Raw genomic sequence first — 15,353 nt, 5'->3', positions numbered from 1 at the left:
ATCCATTACCATATTTATCCTGTAAGCCAACTGTACATCGAAATACACCACCAAATGCAACATCCTCACCGAATACCACTGAAAGAAAAATGAATAAAATTATTAAAAAACAAAATCTGAAAGGCTTCAGATTTTAAATTACGTCCAAAGCGACATTTTTTTAACATTCTGTGTGTTACATTTATTTATTAAATATCACGTTCTTCGCACTTCTCAGCATAAAATTCAGTTCAACAGCAATATCACAAAATAGTTTTAAAATGAGCATATCCTTTAGAATTTTCAATACAGAAAATCGTGCGCTGGAGATAATTTTTTTATCTTTTTTTTTTTTCTGAACAACATTGCCATGGCTCACTTTGAAATCTTGAGTTTGTTAATCAAAAATTCGTTAAAGCTTTACAAAATAGGAAATTGATAATAAAACAAATTTCAAATTTCGAATCTGGTCTTCCACATGCCCATATTCATAGGAGGATTACACCATTTAAAATTCGATGGCTTTAGGTATCACTGTTTTATCACAATACAAGAAATATACATTTATGAAGATTTTTTGTTATTTAATTTCTTTAAATTAACTAACTTTGGACTAAATATTTGAAAGGTTTCAGATTTTAATTTTTCAAAGTTTTGTCATTACCTTTATGTATTAAATATCATGTTCTTCGCACTTAAAGAATAAAATTCAATTCAACAGCAAAACAATTTAAAAAGAGCATATTTTTAGAATTTCCGGTACACGGTTTTGTGAGCTGGAGATAAAAATTCCACCTCTGCATACAGTGTTCCCTTTTCTTGACTTGAAATCATTGAGTTATTAAAATTGTTATTAAAAATATTTGTTAAAGTTTTACAAAACATGAAATAGAAAATTAAAATTCTTTAAATATAATGCAGGGCTCCAATATCTGATGCCAACTATTTGAAAAGTGAAATGTTGTTTATAGTGAATACATGCAAAATACCAAAATGGAATTAATAGCCCTTCTGGGCAAATTGTTCCCTTGGCTAATAACTCATAGGGAACTACTCTTATATACGCCCTCACTTGGCGACAAATTTCTCGCCAAATATTTTCGGCAAAAAACTTCACGATCCCATATTTCTATCTATATGTTTTGCCTACATTTCAAACTTTAAGCCTAAAATGTCTCTAAAAACTATGTTTTGAACACACAATTTAAGCTAAAAATCCGAAACAAAAATAAAAAATTTAGATAGCAAAAACATAAAGTTTCTAACCAAAAATATTTGACAAAAATTCATGTACACAGTGATATGTTTTAACTTAAAAAAACATCACAGAATTGAACAATGTATGCAGAGCGAAGGAATCTATGAACTACGCACACCTCGCTTAAAAAATTAATTTAACAACAATAAATTTCAAAGAATACTATGCATGCAGCATTCTGTTTAAACTTTAAAAAACATCTACGAATTGCACAGTCTAGGCATTGCGCACTAATCAACAAAATAAACTGAAATAAATTTCAAACAATTAAAAAAAACAATAACGACAGAAATCATACTAAAAACAATGAACAGAACATTCTACAAAATAAGAACAAGAATAAAATAAAATGCACTTACGATGAATGAATGCTTCTTCGAACAGCAGAAATACGAATTTCAAAAACAATGTCACCACAAATTTGTCAAAAGCATCTTCTCCCGTTTCAAAACAACAATGGAAAAATACATAAACCACCAAATAAAACACAAAATCACATTTCTGATCTATAAGTAGGCAACGTAGTTTTAACATGCTGTCAAGGAATCTCTATCGTATTTATATGACAGCCAGATTCACTATCCACAAAATTGATACTATCTTTGACAAATAAACATCACAAACCTTTTTCTAAATACTTGTAGAATTTCCAGCCCCGTAAAAAGTAGTTGTACCAGGCACGCCACTAAAATTCTGCCAACACGTCATAAAACACTTAATTACCAAACACCACATGAACCAACTGCAAATCCAAGTTTCCACGTAAAAAGGGTTGCCATAGAAACCAACATCACCCCCAAAACCATTGCAGAACACGTAATCATGCCAAATACCAGCGTACAACACATATCACCGCATTTGGCAACCTGAGGGTGCATATAAGAGTAGTTTTTTTTTTTTAAAAATATTTATATTTTTAATTAAAAATATTTATATTTAAAAAAATATTTATATTTTTTATATATTATATAAGAAAATATTTTCTTTTAAAGTATATATTTTTAAAAAAAGTAAGTTCTCACATTTTTTTTTTAAAAAGGTATCAAGTCAAAACACTATGTGATTTTTATACAAAACTGGTAGAACTCTTGTTAGGCAATTTCAGTGAATCATATCAGTGCAAAATACACAAAGAACATTTAGATCAGTATTTCCTCTTCATATGACATTTTTTAGAAATGGAAAAATTATAATATGGAAAAATTCATAACATACCTGCAGAAGGATCTACACCTAAGGCCGTATCTATAGCATTTGTCACAGATTGGAAAAGATTCATACGAGCGGTTTCCCCTGCATATAAATATAAAAACACTTAGAGCAATCACATCAAACTTCTGGTTCACTACAATGCTTTAAGTAGACATGTGCTGTTTCTAAGTACATATTACATTTCCATTATATTTCATACATATTATATTTATATTATATTTTCATTTGCTATATATATATATATACACAGAGAGAGAGAGACCTGAACAGTGGACATAAAAAAAGGTCAGGGCTTAATTTCTAATATTAAAAGTTCCAGACCCCAAGAAAGACTCTAAGAAAGGAAGGAAAAATTAAGTAAATAAAATAACAAAATTTTTTTTTTTTTTTTTTTAAATCTGAAAGGTTTTTCAGATTTTAAATTCCAAGGGGGTGTTTCAAGGTAGACGTCCAAAGGGGTGTTTTTTAACATTTTATGTGTCACCTTTACTTATTAAATATCATGTTCAACGTACTCAAAGTATAAAATTCAGTTCAACAGCAATATTGCACATTAATTTAAAAATGAGCCTATCTTTAGTATTTCCGACACAGAGTCTTGCACGCTAGAGATAAAAATGTTTTTTTCGTACAGTGTTGCCATCGCTCGCTTTAAAATAGTTTAGTTTTTTATTAAAAAATTCGTTGAAGTGTTATAAAATCTGAAATCGATATAATAAAACAAATTGAAATTGAAATTAGGGCCTTCCACATGCCCATATTCTATGGAAGATTAGAGTACTATATGGCTGACATCCTCCTACCAAAATGCTCAGCCTGCCAATAATCATGGAATGTTACACTTCCAACATGTATACTGCGGGGGGATAAAAAGAAAGAAAAAAGAAAAGGAAAAAAAGAAAAGGGACAATTCTATATTTCCGTTCTACTGGATCGATTGACCAAATTCAACTTGCGTTTTCATGTCTCGAAAGTGCGAATTAGGATATGGATTAATACATAGCATTTATCTAACATAGGTATTTTCACACAAAATCGGCCTTTTTCTGAAATGACATGCCATTTTTTTTCCATATTTCTATTCTAATATTGAAATTATGCCAAAATATTAAATTTTGTAAAATTTGTCGCAAAATTTATAGAGAAATTTAAAAATTTAACATTAAAATTTTATAGGTTATAATTCAAAATTTTTTTTGAAAAACATAAATTTTTAAAAAAATATAGATTTTAAAAATAAATTATAAAAAATGGGTGAATTTTATTTGGAATGAATCTAAATTTTGAAATGTGAAAAGAAAAATCAAATAAATTTAATAAAAAAAGAGATATTAATAAACAGATACAAGATTCAATTAACATGGAGAAGCTAAAATTTGAGAGCTAATTTTTTAAAAACTACTCGTACAAATCCTTACAAAACTTGACAGTTTGGCATAATTTGGGTCATAAAATTGAAAAAGGGAAAAAAAATGTATATGTTATTTCAGAAAAAGTCCAATTCTGTGTCAAAATGCATATATTAGAACAATGCTATATATAAATCTAATACATATCCTAATTTGTGCTTTTGAGACATGAAAAATGCAAGTTGAATTTCATCAATCGGCTCAGTAGAATGGGAGATAGAGAACCATCTTATTTTTTTTGCACAGTGTACAACAGCAGACTAAATGTTTTGCATTTTACACATGCTATACCTAAAAATAAAATTCTGCTTTTTGCTTCTGAAATAACATTATTTTGGCCTAGAGCTAAAAGCCTACACTATACCTTTTCGCTCTCCAAAAACGTTTTCCTAATACACAAATATAGAAGCCTCGTATGAAAGGCATTTATTAAGCAAAAAATGGATCACAGTGTACATGGGGAGAAAATCAGTTTCCTTTTCATATAATAAGTGTTACAGTACAAAGTCTTTAATCTGGACTCGTCGGGACTTCGGTGATTCCGGATTAGGGATTTTTCTGGATTATAGATCATCAATTTAAATCTGGTAAGATGGCATGAAGAAATTATAAAATTAAAAATATGAAACCGTAATTTATGAAATAAAGAGCAATTATGATCTAAAGGGTATCAAAATTTACAAAAAGAAAAAGCTTAATATTTATTTGTTTACTTTATTAAACATTTCTTTCAATGTAATGTTGCTTCATTTTATGTGCTAATACTATCTCTTTAATTCTATAAACAGACATAAGTTCTTGTTCAGTTACAAAGTTCTGCCGTTCAAGTCCTGTAATTGCTGTGCCGAGAATACCTACAAAATTACAAAAAATTGTCAATCGAAATTTTTTGTTTTCACTAACCTCTCTGTCACTTTCTTCATGCCTTTATCCATTTTTTGCAGCAATTTCACTTTTTGTTTGATGGACATCGAAACATGCTTTCACTTTGCAGATCCTTTGGCACCTCGGTTGATCTTTACATTATGGTAACTTGGCGTTTTTTTGGCAAAAATTTGGCGACCAACTCTCCTACAGCAACCCTCTATTTTTTTTTTTCCCGCCGCCATTTTGTCTTCACGAAGTAAAGACATGTTTCTTTTCTTTTTATCTACTGAACACTTCTTCCAACAATCTACTAGCCGAATTACACTTATGCTAGAAATTTTATCTAACAAAACTGCTTAATCATGACAAATATTCACTGCAAAATTGGGAAAAAGTGCACAATACCATACTCCTTACGCGTTTTTCAAAATAACACATACACATAAACCATGCACACGCCGACTTATTTTTACTTAAAAAAACATCCCAGAATTGCACAAAAATGGCATTGTGAACACTCTTCACTATATCCATGTACACTGCTTTTTTCTCATAAATTAGAAAAATTTCATGAAAATACATGACAATTTTCTCAATCTTTAAACCCGGTAAAAAGAACATATATGAAATTACCTGATCGCGGAAAAGTATTTACCCTTTCCAAATATGAACATTTCCACATATAAAATAAATAAAATATCCAAAAACTTTTACCTTTAAATCATCTATTACATTATACACGTCACCAACGAATTCACACCGCAAGCATTACAAATACTTAGTATCAAATATTTAAATTATTTCCATGCACGTTTACTTCAACTTAAACGTGTACCAAATTCCTACAAACATAAAATTCACAAAATAACTATCATTTAATTAAAATATCACTAAACCATGTACATGTCGACTTATTTTTACTTAAAAAAAATCCCAGAATTGCACAAAAATGGCATTGCGCACACTCTTCACTAAATCCATGTACACTGCTTTTTTCTCATAAATTAGAAAAATTTCACGAAAATACATGACAATTTTCTCAATCTTTAAACCCGGTAAAAAGAACATATATGAAATTACCTGATCGCGAAAAAGTATTTATCCTTTCCGAAGATGAACATTTCCACATATAAAATAAATAAAATATCCAAAAACTTTTACCTCTAAATCATCTACAGTCAAAAGTCGTTAATTCGGACACCCGTAATCCGGAATGATCTATAATCCGGACCTCAAAGCTAAAATCTTTCTGCGCATGCGCCGCATTGACGCATGCGCATAGGCGTTTTACTCGTGCGCGCAAGACATTTACCACTGCGCATATGCATCTGCGCAAGTGCAGAATACGTTTTCGCGTGCGCGTTTAATGTATAACGGACGGTAAAAGGTAAAATTATCTAATTATCTATTTCAGTTAATGTTGATAATTGCGTTGTTCCTTAATCTTCAAATTGGATCCGGCTTATTATTTTTTGCAGACTGTAAGAGCAACTTTCTAAAAGTAAGCTTGAACTTTCGATTATGTCAAATAGAATTTCCGATGCTGGAGCTCCCAAAGGATCTAGAAAACGAAAGTATGTTTCGATGTCCATCAAACAAAAAACGAATTGCTACAAAAAATGGATAAAAGCATATCCTTTGTTTATCTAACCGTTCCGAAATCTGTTTATCAATTTCACGCTGCTCTGCGCGGGGGGGGGGAGGGGGGCACTTCGCGGCGCGCAATGAACTGGAAGTTGATCTGTCAACACTATCGTTATCTTCAGGGCAGATGTTTTTATTTTAGTCGGCTTATAATTCCTTACTATATGTAGTATTTAATTTCGATGTACTCCGTCTTTGATATGATTTAAATCAAATTCCTCATCATTATAAATATCACGAATACAAATCACATAGTTTTCTGGTTGCAATTTTCTAATTTCGGCTATGAGTAAGGTATGCTTTACGCATCCGCGCGTTAAAAGAAATGTTTAATAAAGTAAACAAATAAATATTAGGCTTCTTTTTTGGTAAATTTGGATACCCTTTAGATCATAATTGCTCATTATTTTATAAATTACGGTTTCATATTTTTAATTTTATAATTTCTGCATGCCATCTTACCAGATTTAAACTGATGATCTATAATCCGGAAAAATCGATAATCCGGAATCGCCGAAGTCCCGACGAGTCCGGATTAAAGACTTTTGACTGTATTACATTATACACGTCACCAACGAATTCATACCGCAAACATTACAAATACTTAGTGTCAGATATTTAAATTATTTCCATGCACGTTTACTTCAACTAAAACATATACCAAATTCCTACAAACATAAAATTCACAAAATAACTATCATTTAATTAAAATATAATTAAATTCAAAAACACTACTTAAAATATAAATGAGCACATACATTAAATTAATACATACATAAATACCCATTTCGAATTCACTTTAGTTACGGCCATGGGATCCAAAAATTCACGAACACTGTTTCACACAACACAGAATAAAGCCAAATACAAAATTTCCAGATTTTTTCCCGATTTCCCCCCTTTTCCGATTAAAGAACCATAATTCGTCCATTAATATCACATGACATATCCCATGATCTCTCATTTCCCTCACACAAAATAATGCGTAATCGGAACTGAGTACTGCTCACATTATTACCAAAGTCCCAGGTAGTAACCTTTATCGCCTCCAAAATGTCGCCAAACTACCAGTTACCATATTGTAAAGATCAACCGGCAGCTCCAGAATTGGAAACACTTTTTGACATAATCGAAAGTTCAAGCTTACTTTTTGTAAAATTGCTCTAACAGGCTGCAAAAAATAATAAGCCGGATCCAATTAGAAGATTAAGAAACAACGCAATCTGCAACATTAACTGAAATAGATAATTAGATAATTTTAGCCTAGCTTATATCAACCATTATACATTAAACGTGCATGCGCAGGAAGTTTGCAGCTTTGAGGTCCGGATTATAGATCATTCCGGATTATGGACGTCTGGATTAAAGACTTTGTACTGTATACACATTATCACTGTACAGCTGTTTATGACCCGATATAAACAGGCCATATTCGGCATTCTGGCACACATCTGGTGACTGCCACCCCACTAACAGGAAAGTACAATAATTTCCAGGTGCTCTAAGAGTCTATATGTCTTTAGTGGTCTGAAACTCAAATTGCACTTGGAGCAAATACATCACAACTAATAAGCCAGAATGTTTTTTTAAACAAAATGAAATGTTGGTACTTGTCTTCTGTGATGGCCTTAGCAAAAATGTGAATTTGACACATTTCCACACTGGCAAGAAAGAAATGGTTACTGATCTGTGCATGTGCGAAAAACACAAGGTTAACAATCTGATTTTTCGTATCAGCATTGTGTCAATACAGCGTTTTTGCATTGTGACATACTCATTAGGTTTAATATTTTTGATCTTCCATTGATGGAAAAGAAGGCATAGTTATATTTCAGGCATTAATATATTAAATAAGTTTTCTTGAATTACGTTACTATTTTAAATAAATGGCTTACATAATTGCATCAAATATGTTAATTAATGCAATATGTTAAATAAGTTCTGCTGAATTATGATGCTATTTTAAATAAATTGCTGACAAAATTATATTAAATACAAGTTTATGTTGAATTCTTTCTATATGTTTATATTAAATAACTTGCATTATATAGATAATGAACGAACTGCTAATTTATCATTAATAGTTTTCGCTCTGCACCGGTTCGCTCCTGCTTAAACGTACTTAGTTTGGAAGCCTGATCGAGTTTAGGGAGACACTGAGGACAGAACCTCACGCTGTCCAGCAGCCCAGACCTCCAAGGCAGCTGAATTACAGCATCACGCCACCGGTGCCGGTTTATCATTAATAGTAGTCATTTTTGTTTTTGTGGATGTTAGCACCATTCTGCAACCTGCCACTCGCTTAAATCCAAATGCCATTCACCTTCTCATCAAGGACATTACAGAAAACAAATACCGGAAGTTTTTTACTGATAAAATAAAAAATAATTCAACTTAATTTTAAATTTGGCTTACTAAATATTTATCAACACATAAATAATAATAATAACAGGAAACAATTCAAATGTACGTTAATTTTTTATCTGAAACATTCAGTTTGGCATCTAACACAGGTTATTATTTGCTACATTTTGCAATTCAAACACAACAACAGCTAAATATGAAACGTTCAGAGTAATATTTATTTCAATCCTAATATGTTTAACCCATTGCACTCAAGGACATTTTTGCTCAACTGAAGACAATTTTCCACACATTTGGTAAATTTCTTACAGCTAACTTAAAATGATTTCCCATACAATTTAAAGAAATCTAACGGTTCTTTAATGACTGAAGATATTTGTGGTCCTGCAGCTTTTTTGCTGGATACAAATGGCATTCTCATATAACATTGTTACCATCATCACTGCTTTTCTGCTTTCTGTCATCAAGTAATCCATGCACAGATATAATTTTGTTCTTCATCAATGAAAAATCAAACTCATCCTCACTTGACCAAGTTCCTTCATCATAGCCATGAATATTACACCCCATATCTTTGAAAATAATATTCCTATTGCAATAATTATCAAGTCTAAACTGATGTTAAAGATGCATTTATAACAATATATCTACAAAACTTATTTAAGACTAAAGATTGGCAGTTGTTTTACATGCATGTGCTTAAGATTGTTGTTTGACTTCTAAATTAATGCAAGTGCTTGTTATAACACATACTCTTGAAGCAATATTGGCCAAACCAAACCTAACTAAACATTGTTACTATTTAAACAATCATGTCAAATAGAGAGATGATACAAAGTCAGCCCTCAAGTTACTGCATCAAACCAAGAGGTGACCGTGAGTCACCTCTCGAGTTACGGCATCAAATGAAGTGGTGACTGAGAGCCATGTCTTAAGTGCAAAGGGTTAATTAATCATTAAATAGCTCTATTTAAATAATTTTTAAACTAAACAAATAATGATAGTAACTGAACATATCACAAAAACTTTGTTTTCAGAGAATTCCAAACTACACAAATCTTTAGAATAAATAATGACACCTAGTCTCTCTGATTTGTAAAATTTTTCTATGGTACTTTTTTGTTATTGAAAAATTCATGTATTATTTCATTTTTGTTATTAGAAATGTATGCATGCATGCGTGTGTTTATATGATATTTTATAAATAATTTTAAAAAATTAAATACATATGCGAATCTACATAATACAAAAATATGATATTAAATTAAAAAAAAGTTAATACCATCAGATGCAGATACTGTATCTGGTACGTACGTGAAATGAGAACATCTATATGATACTTTGGTCAAATCTGCAGAATTTACAAATATTCCGATATTTTTAAACGAATTGAAATATTTTGGAACAGTAAATCGTGCCACACGATTTAGGACCATGATAAATTCTTTATTAGCTTAATACGTTAAATATTTACAATGGATTACATTCTTTATTCAATAAATTATTTAATATTGAATGATTTGTTTACAAACGTAGAATATAACGTTGAGTTGTCAAACACCTCCTCCTAAATTTTGCATGTGCTAAAATTATTATTATTATTATTATTATTATTATTATTTGTTATGAAGGCTTTATAAAAATGTAAATCATTTTTACTGATTTTATCAATTAAATAAGAAAAATATTGTGGTTATTTTAACCATAACTAGAACAACCATGTTATTAAAATTTATAAATTAGGCTTTTAAACAAAAAGAAAAAATCTTGCCATTAGTCAGACTAATTAATGATTAATCAAAAATAATTGCGTTAGCTTTTAGAATCTTTTGCTTTTCAATTTTAATTGCTTAGCTTTTAAGATTAATTACTTAAAATGTGTGCATTTAATTATTTTAGTTTGATTTCCAAACATTAGAAGAAAGGATTATTTGAAATTATTTAAATTTTGGGAATATTTTTATTAAAAATTTCAATGAAAATTTTTGTTTTCATAAATTATAATTCAGGAAAACTGAATTAAAATATTTTATTTTTGTTGTATGACAATAGATGATTTACTATAGTGTAATGGAAGGGAAGACAGTGGTTTTGTTTGTTTGATTGTGTCGGTAAGATTATCTTATATGAATCTCTTGCTGGTAAACTAATATATCTTAAATTCACAGTTTTTGAATGCTTTCTTCTTAAAATATAAGCTATTGAGCAATAACTTAAGAAAACGGTTATTCTTAATTTTTTGGCGGGTTAGTGATTCATAAAAATTGTTTTCTTTGTGTACCATAGGGTAGAACGTTTTAAATTAAATAGATTGTTGTTATTTATGTTTTAAACCGAAGTTATTTTTCTCTCTTACAGATATAATCAATTTTCTCAGGTTCCTGGTTGCTAGATTTATTTATTTTTATCGGAAGATGAGCGAAAAAAATCCACCGACTGTTAATCAGCAAGCTCTTTTAGAGCAGTATTTGATTTTGTCCAAAACAGCGAAAGGAGCTGCTGCTGTGGAACTGATTAAACAAGTTCTTATAGCTCCTGGAATTTACGTATTTGGGGAATTATTGGACATGCCGAATATACAAGAAGTATGTATTCAATATTTTAAAAAATGCATTATCCTGTAATTTTGGTAGCATGGGATATGTAGAATGCAATTGTACTTTAAATACTTTATTTAACAAACGGTAAAAGATTACTAACATTAGTTGCTAGTTATTGCTGTTTATTTTGTACTTTCTTAGCCAAAGCAGATTAACTTTTTTTTTTTTTACTTATTTGTTTTAATTTATTTGCTTTCATTTAAGCCAGAGGTTTTCAAAGAAGGCAGAGGGTGAGGAATACTGTCGGTCTTTTGCTTACCTGCTGAATATTTAGTTTTAGTTTATGAATATAAAAAGCTACTTTTATTTAAGTGTTGGGGTTTTCATCCGCAGAGAACCCGTTGGCACTTCGGGAAAGAACCCGTTGGCGCTGTTGCATTTTTACTCGCCAAGCTCGTGGTTCATCCACGATGAGCCGAGCCGTAAACGGGATTTTTAGTGCATGTAAATTCAAGTTAGCAGACAAAACAATATATTAAACATATGGTAGAAAAAATTCACAGATAATAAGCATGTCGATGTAAATCTAACCGGTTAAACATGATATATGAAAATTAATTTGTATTAAATTCAAGTTAGCACAGAAGCATTTATAATGGAAATAAAAATTCATTTAAAAAACATAAATTAGTATTAATATACTGAAATGAATTGGTTAAACGTGATATATGGAAAAAATTTGTCTTAAATTACAGTTAACTCAGAAAATAATATATTCCTTACACCAGCAGTGGTTTGTTAATTTTGATGACTATGGCGATGCATCAAACTATTCTGTCATCTTATATAATCAGTAATATTTTTGTTTCAATTTAATCATCTATTTATGTCACACTTGCCATCCTCTGAAATGTTATTGTTAGAAAAGCATTAAGAATTTTATGCCGTAAAAATTGATTTATTCTCATAATTTTAGATGACAATAATAAAAATAAAAGCATTACTTAATTATTTAAAATGCACATGCACATTTTTGCAGCCTACAAAAACAAATTATTTTAGAGGTTGGAAACCTCATGGTTCTTAGAGCTGTTAATAATTAAGAACACAACGTGAACAGCCGTGTTACAAATTAGCATTCACCCCTCCCGCCGTATTTTCTTCCTTTCATCCCGAACCGAGAACCGGCATCTATCTACGAAAATATTTTTATCTATTCGTTGTTAAGAAATTCATAAAAAATAATAATAAATAAGAGAAGAATAATATAAATCTGCAAATGCTAACAACGACAGTGATATTTCAACAAAATTTGAACGCAAGAAGAATGGTTGCAAACTTCGAACAAGCAAATAGGATAAATACTGTGGGTTATCAGCTTTGAACCGTTATCGCCAAAGTTGGCGATGTTTACATTTACCGGGTTCTCTGCGGAAGTGCTTCCAAGTGTTGATATTTATTAGTTTTTTTCTATACTTTTCTTGTTTAGTTTATAAAACATGCCAAAATATAATCTAAATTTAAACAAATATTTTTAAAGTGAAATATTGAGGGGGGGTGATCATCTACCAGTGATGAAAGGGGTGTACGGAACAAAAGAGATTGAGACCAGCCAATTTAAGCAATATAAAATAAGTAATTTAGTAAAATATATGTTTGGTAAAAATATATTTGTGGATGCCCCTTGGTGATTTTTCATGGCACATGGATACCGATTGTGTCCACATACCACCATTTTGTAAAAAAAATCGCCGCTGCACAAAGACAAAATAAGTCAAAGAATTGCATAAACTCGGTATCCATGTACACGTCGACCTATTTTCACTTAAAAAAACATCAGAGACTTGCACAAACTTGCCATTGTGCACTCCCTTCTCTTTATCCATGTACACATCAACTTATTCTCGCTTGAAAAAACGTCAGAGAATTGCACAAACTTGGTGTTGTGCTTTCCCTTGACTTTGCCAATGTAGAAGTCGATCAGTTGTCACTTAAAAACTCAAAGGAGCACCCAATTCTACAGTAAATCCAAACAAAAAATATATAATAAAATAAAGAGGAAATCCATGTTGTGCATTTAAGCACTACACAAAGCAAATATCCACTTACCTTATTTAGAAATTTCCAAGGTCCTTCAGTCTGTGGCACACGAAATTCCTTGGCTAATCTTTAGAATATGGTAACAGGTAGTTTGGCGACATTTTGGTAAGGCGATAAAGGTTACTACCTAGGACTTTAGCAATAATCTGAGAAGTACACAGTTCGAATCTCAGATTATTTTGTCTTAGAGAAATAAGAGATCATGAGACATGTAATGTGACATTTTCCGGAAAATTCCGATCGTGATTGTAGCTAATAAGCACTTAGAAATAATTTCGCTGCTAAAGTGCAGAATCGCGCACTTATTTGTTTGGCGCTTTTTACAAGAGTAAGAAGAATTAGATTTTTGTCAATTTTCTTTGACTTTTTAAGTGAAAATAGGTCGATGTGTACATAGATAAAGTCAAGAGTATGTGCAATGCCATTTTTGTGCAATTCTGGGATGTTTTTTTAAGTGAAAATAGGTGGACGTGTGCATGGATACCGTGTATGTGCGATTCTTAAAAACGCAGCAAGCAATTTGCGATTCTGCACTTTCTCCCAATTTCACTCCTAATCTTCGTCATGATTAAGCATTTATGTTCCATAAAAGTTCTAGTATAAACGTAATTCGGCTAGCAGATTGCTAGAAAAAATGTTGAGTTAAAAAAAAAAGATGCCTTTACTTCGTGAAAACAAAATGGCGTCCAAAACAAAACTAGCAGGTTGCTGTAGCAGGGTTGGTCGCCAAAAAATCGCCAAGTTACCATAATGTAAAGATTCACCAATTCCTTAACAGCATCCAAAAACTTCCTAAAGTGATCTGAACTAGAGTCCGTATATCGGCGTCGCCACTCAGATTCACAAAAATATCTTCCGTAGGGCCAATATCCTCCGACGTTCATTTCCTTCCTGTAAACGGGGCACTTATAATGGCTACTAAGTAAACCTTTCATTTACACACCAGTGGATTAATGCACTTTTTCCCTTTCGTTCCAAATCGTACAGAAACTTTAAAACTAATCTTACCACATTCAGCCTTTCTACCGTCTAAACCACAAATCAAGCAATGTACTTCCTAACCAACACATATCACAAGCCTTTGCAAATCTTTTTCCCATCATTCAAAATTTATGGCAATCATGCAACCACACGCAATATAATAGGACTTCCATAACATTCAACAACTCAGGTTACCATAAATAAAAGAACGACTTACTGATAATACAAGGGGCACCCTTCAATTTACTCTAACCTATATGCTTTTATAAGAATTAATTAACTTAAATGTAAATAGCACTACAGTGTTTGGTAAATGGAATAGACGGTAAATTTTAATGAAAAAAACAGTTGTACCTTGGTGGACAATTGCTAAGGTTGGATGACAATAGCAGCCAATGATAGTGAGCACAGGGTGGAAGGCAGGAAAATGTGAAAATTAGCATTTGTTTTGTTAAAACAAAGTTTGCCATATGACCCTATACGGGCTACGCCAGTACAAAAATCACCACACAATTATACAAATACACGAATCACACAATGCCCCTTATTATTGCTAATAATCTTCATAATCTTATGTGCTATTCCTCTTGCCCTAAGTAAATCATGTGCGTATGCAAATTTTGGATTGCCAAAATTGTTTATACAGTACAAAATCTGTAATCCGGACGTCCATTATCCGGAATGATCTATAATCCGGACCTCAAAGCCACAAACTTTTTTTCTTGTATGATTTACCCATGCGCATTGGGAGGATGTGTCTCCAGATACATTAAAAAATTCTTGGTATAATTTTTGGCCAGCTACCATATTTCATGGTAAGGACTATGAAGATGATAGCCACAAATTTGAAGGTTTTCGGACATTGCAAACTAAAGGTGAAATTTTCCAGTTATAGGAGTTTGTAAAGAAATTTGGAGAAGCGGTAATAAATGAAGATGATATAACAGAAGTTTTTCATTGCAACGACAATGCTTCTCAATCAGCAATCAATCAACGGAT

General features: G+C 31.3%; 2 protein-coding genes across 6 annotated transcripts in view; one reads left to right on the top strand and one right to left on the bottom strand.

Moving 5' to 3' along the window:
* The window catches only part of BckdhB (Branched chain keto acid dehydrogenase E1 subunit beta), an 86,262-nt gene extending 75,992 nt beyond the window's left edge, over positions 1–10,270 (bottom strand). The window contains exons 1-3 of the mRNA XM_085811230.1: positions 10,016–10,270; positions 2,453–2,530; positions 10–78 (exon numbers count right to left, since the gene is read on the bottom strand). Coding sequence (XP_085667356.1) covers positions 10–78; positions 2,453–2,530; positions 10,016–10,169 — 301 coding nt within the window. The 5' untranslated portion in view covers positions 10,170–10,270. The remainder of the gene's footprint in view (positions 1–9; positions 79–2,452; positions 2,531–10,015) is intronic.
* Positions 10,271–10,692: 422 nt separating this feature from the next.
* Positions 10,693–15,353, top strand: part of CSN7 (COP9 signalosome subunit 7) — a 71,171-nt gene continuing 66,510 nt past the window's right edge. For 2 of the 5 annotated variants that reach the window (XM_085811228.1, XM_035365105.2), the window contains exons 1-2: positions 10,693–10,844; positions 11,092–11,318. In XM_085811228.1, coding sequence (XP_085667354.1) covers positions 11,148–11,318 — 171 coding nt within the window. In that variant the 5' untranslated portion in view covers positions 10,693–10,844; positions 11,092–11,147. Of the gene's footprint in view, positions 10,980–11,091; positions 11,319–15,353 lie in introns of all 5 variants that reach the window. The other 3 variants (XM_035365106.2, XM_035365103.2, XM_085811229.1) reach the window with 2 other exon arrangements.

Source organism: Stegodyphus dumicola, chromosome 2, assembly GCF_044657685.1.
Source record: "Stegodyphus dumicola isolate Sdum_Otavi_A_Nest chromosome 2, ASM4465768v1".
In the NCBI taxonomy this organism is placed as follows: domain Eukaryota; kingdom Metazoa; phylum Arthropoda; class Arachnida; order Araneae; family Eresidae; genus Stegodyphus; species Stegodyphus dumicola.
The sequence above is the reverse complement of the archived record's forward strand: the minus strand, read 5'-3'. Positions and strand labels throughout refer to the sequence as shown.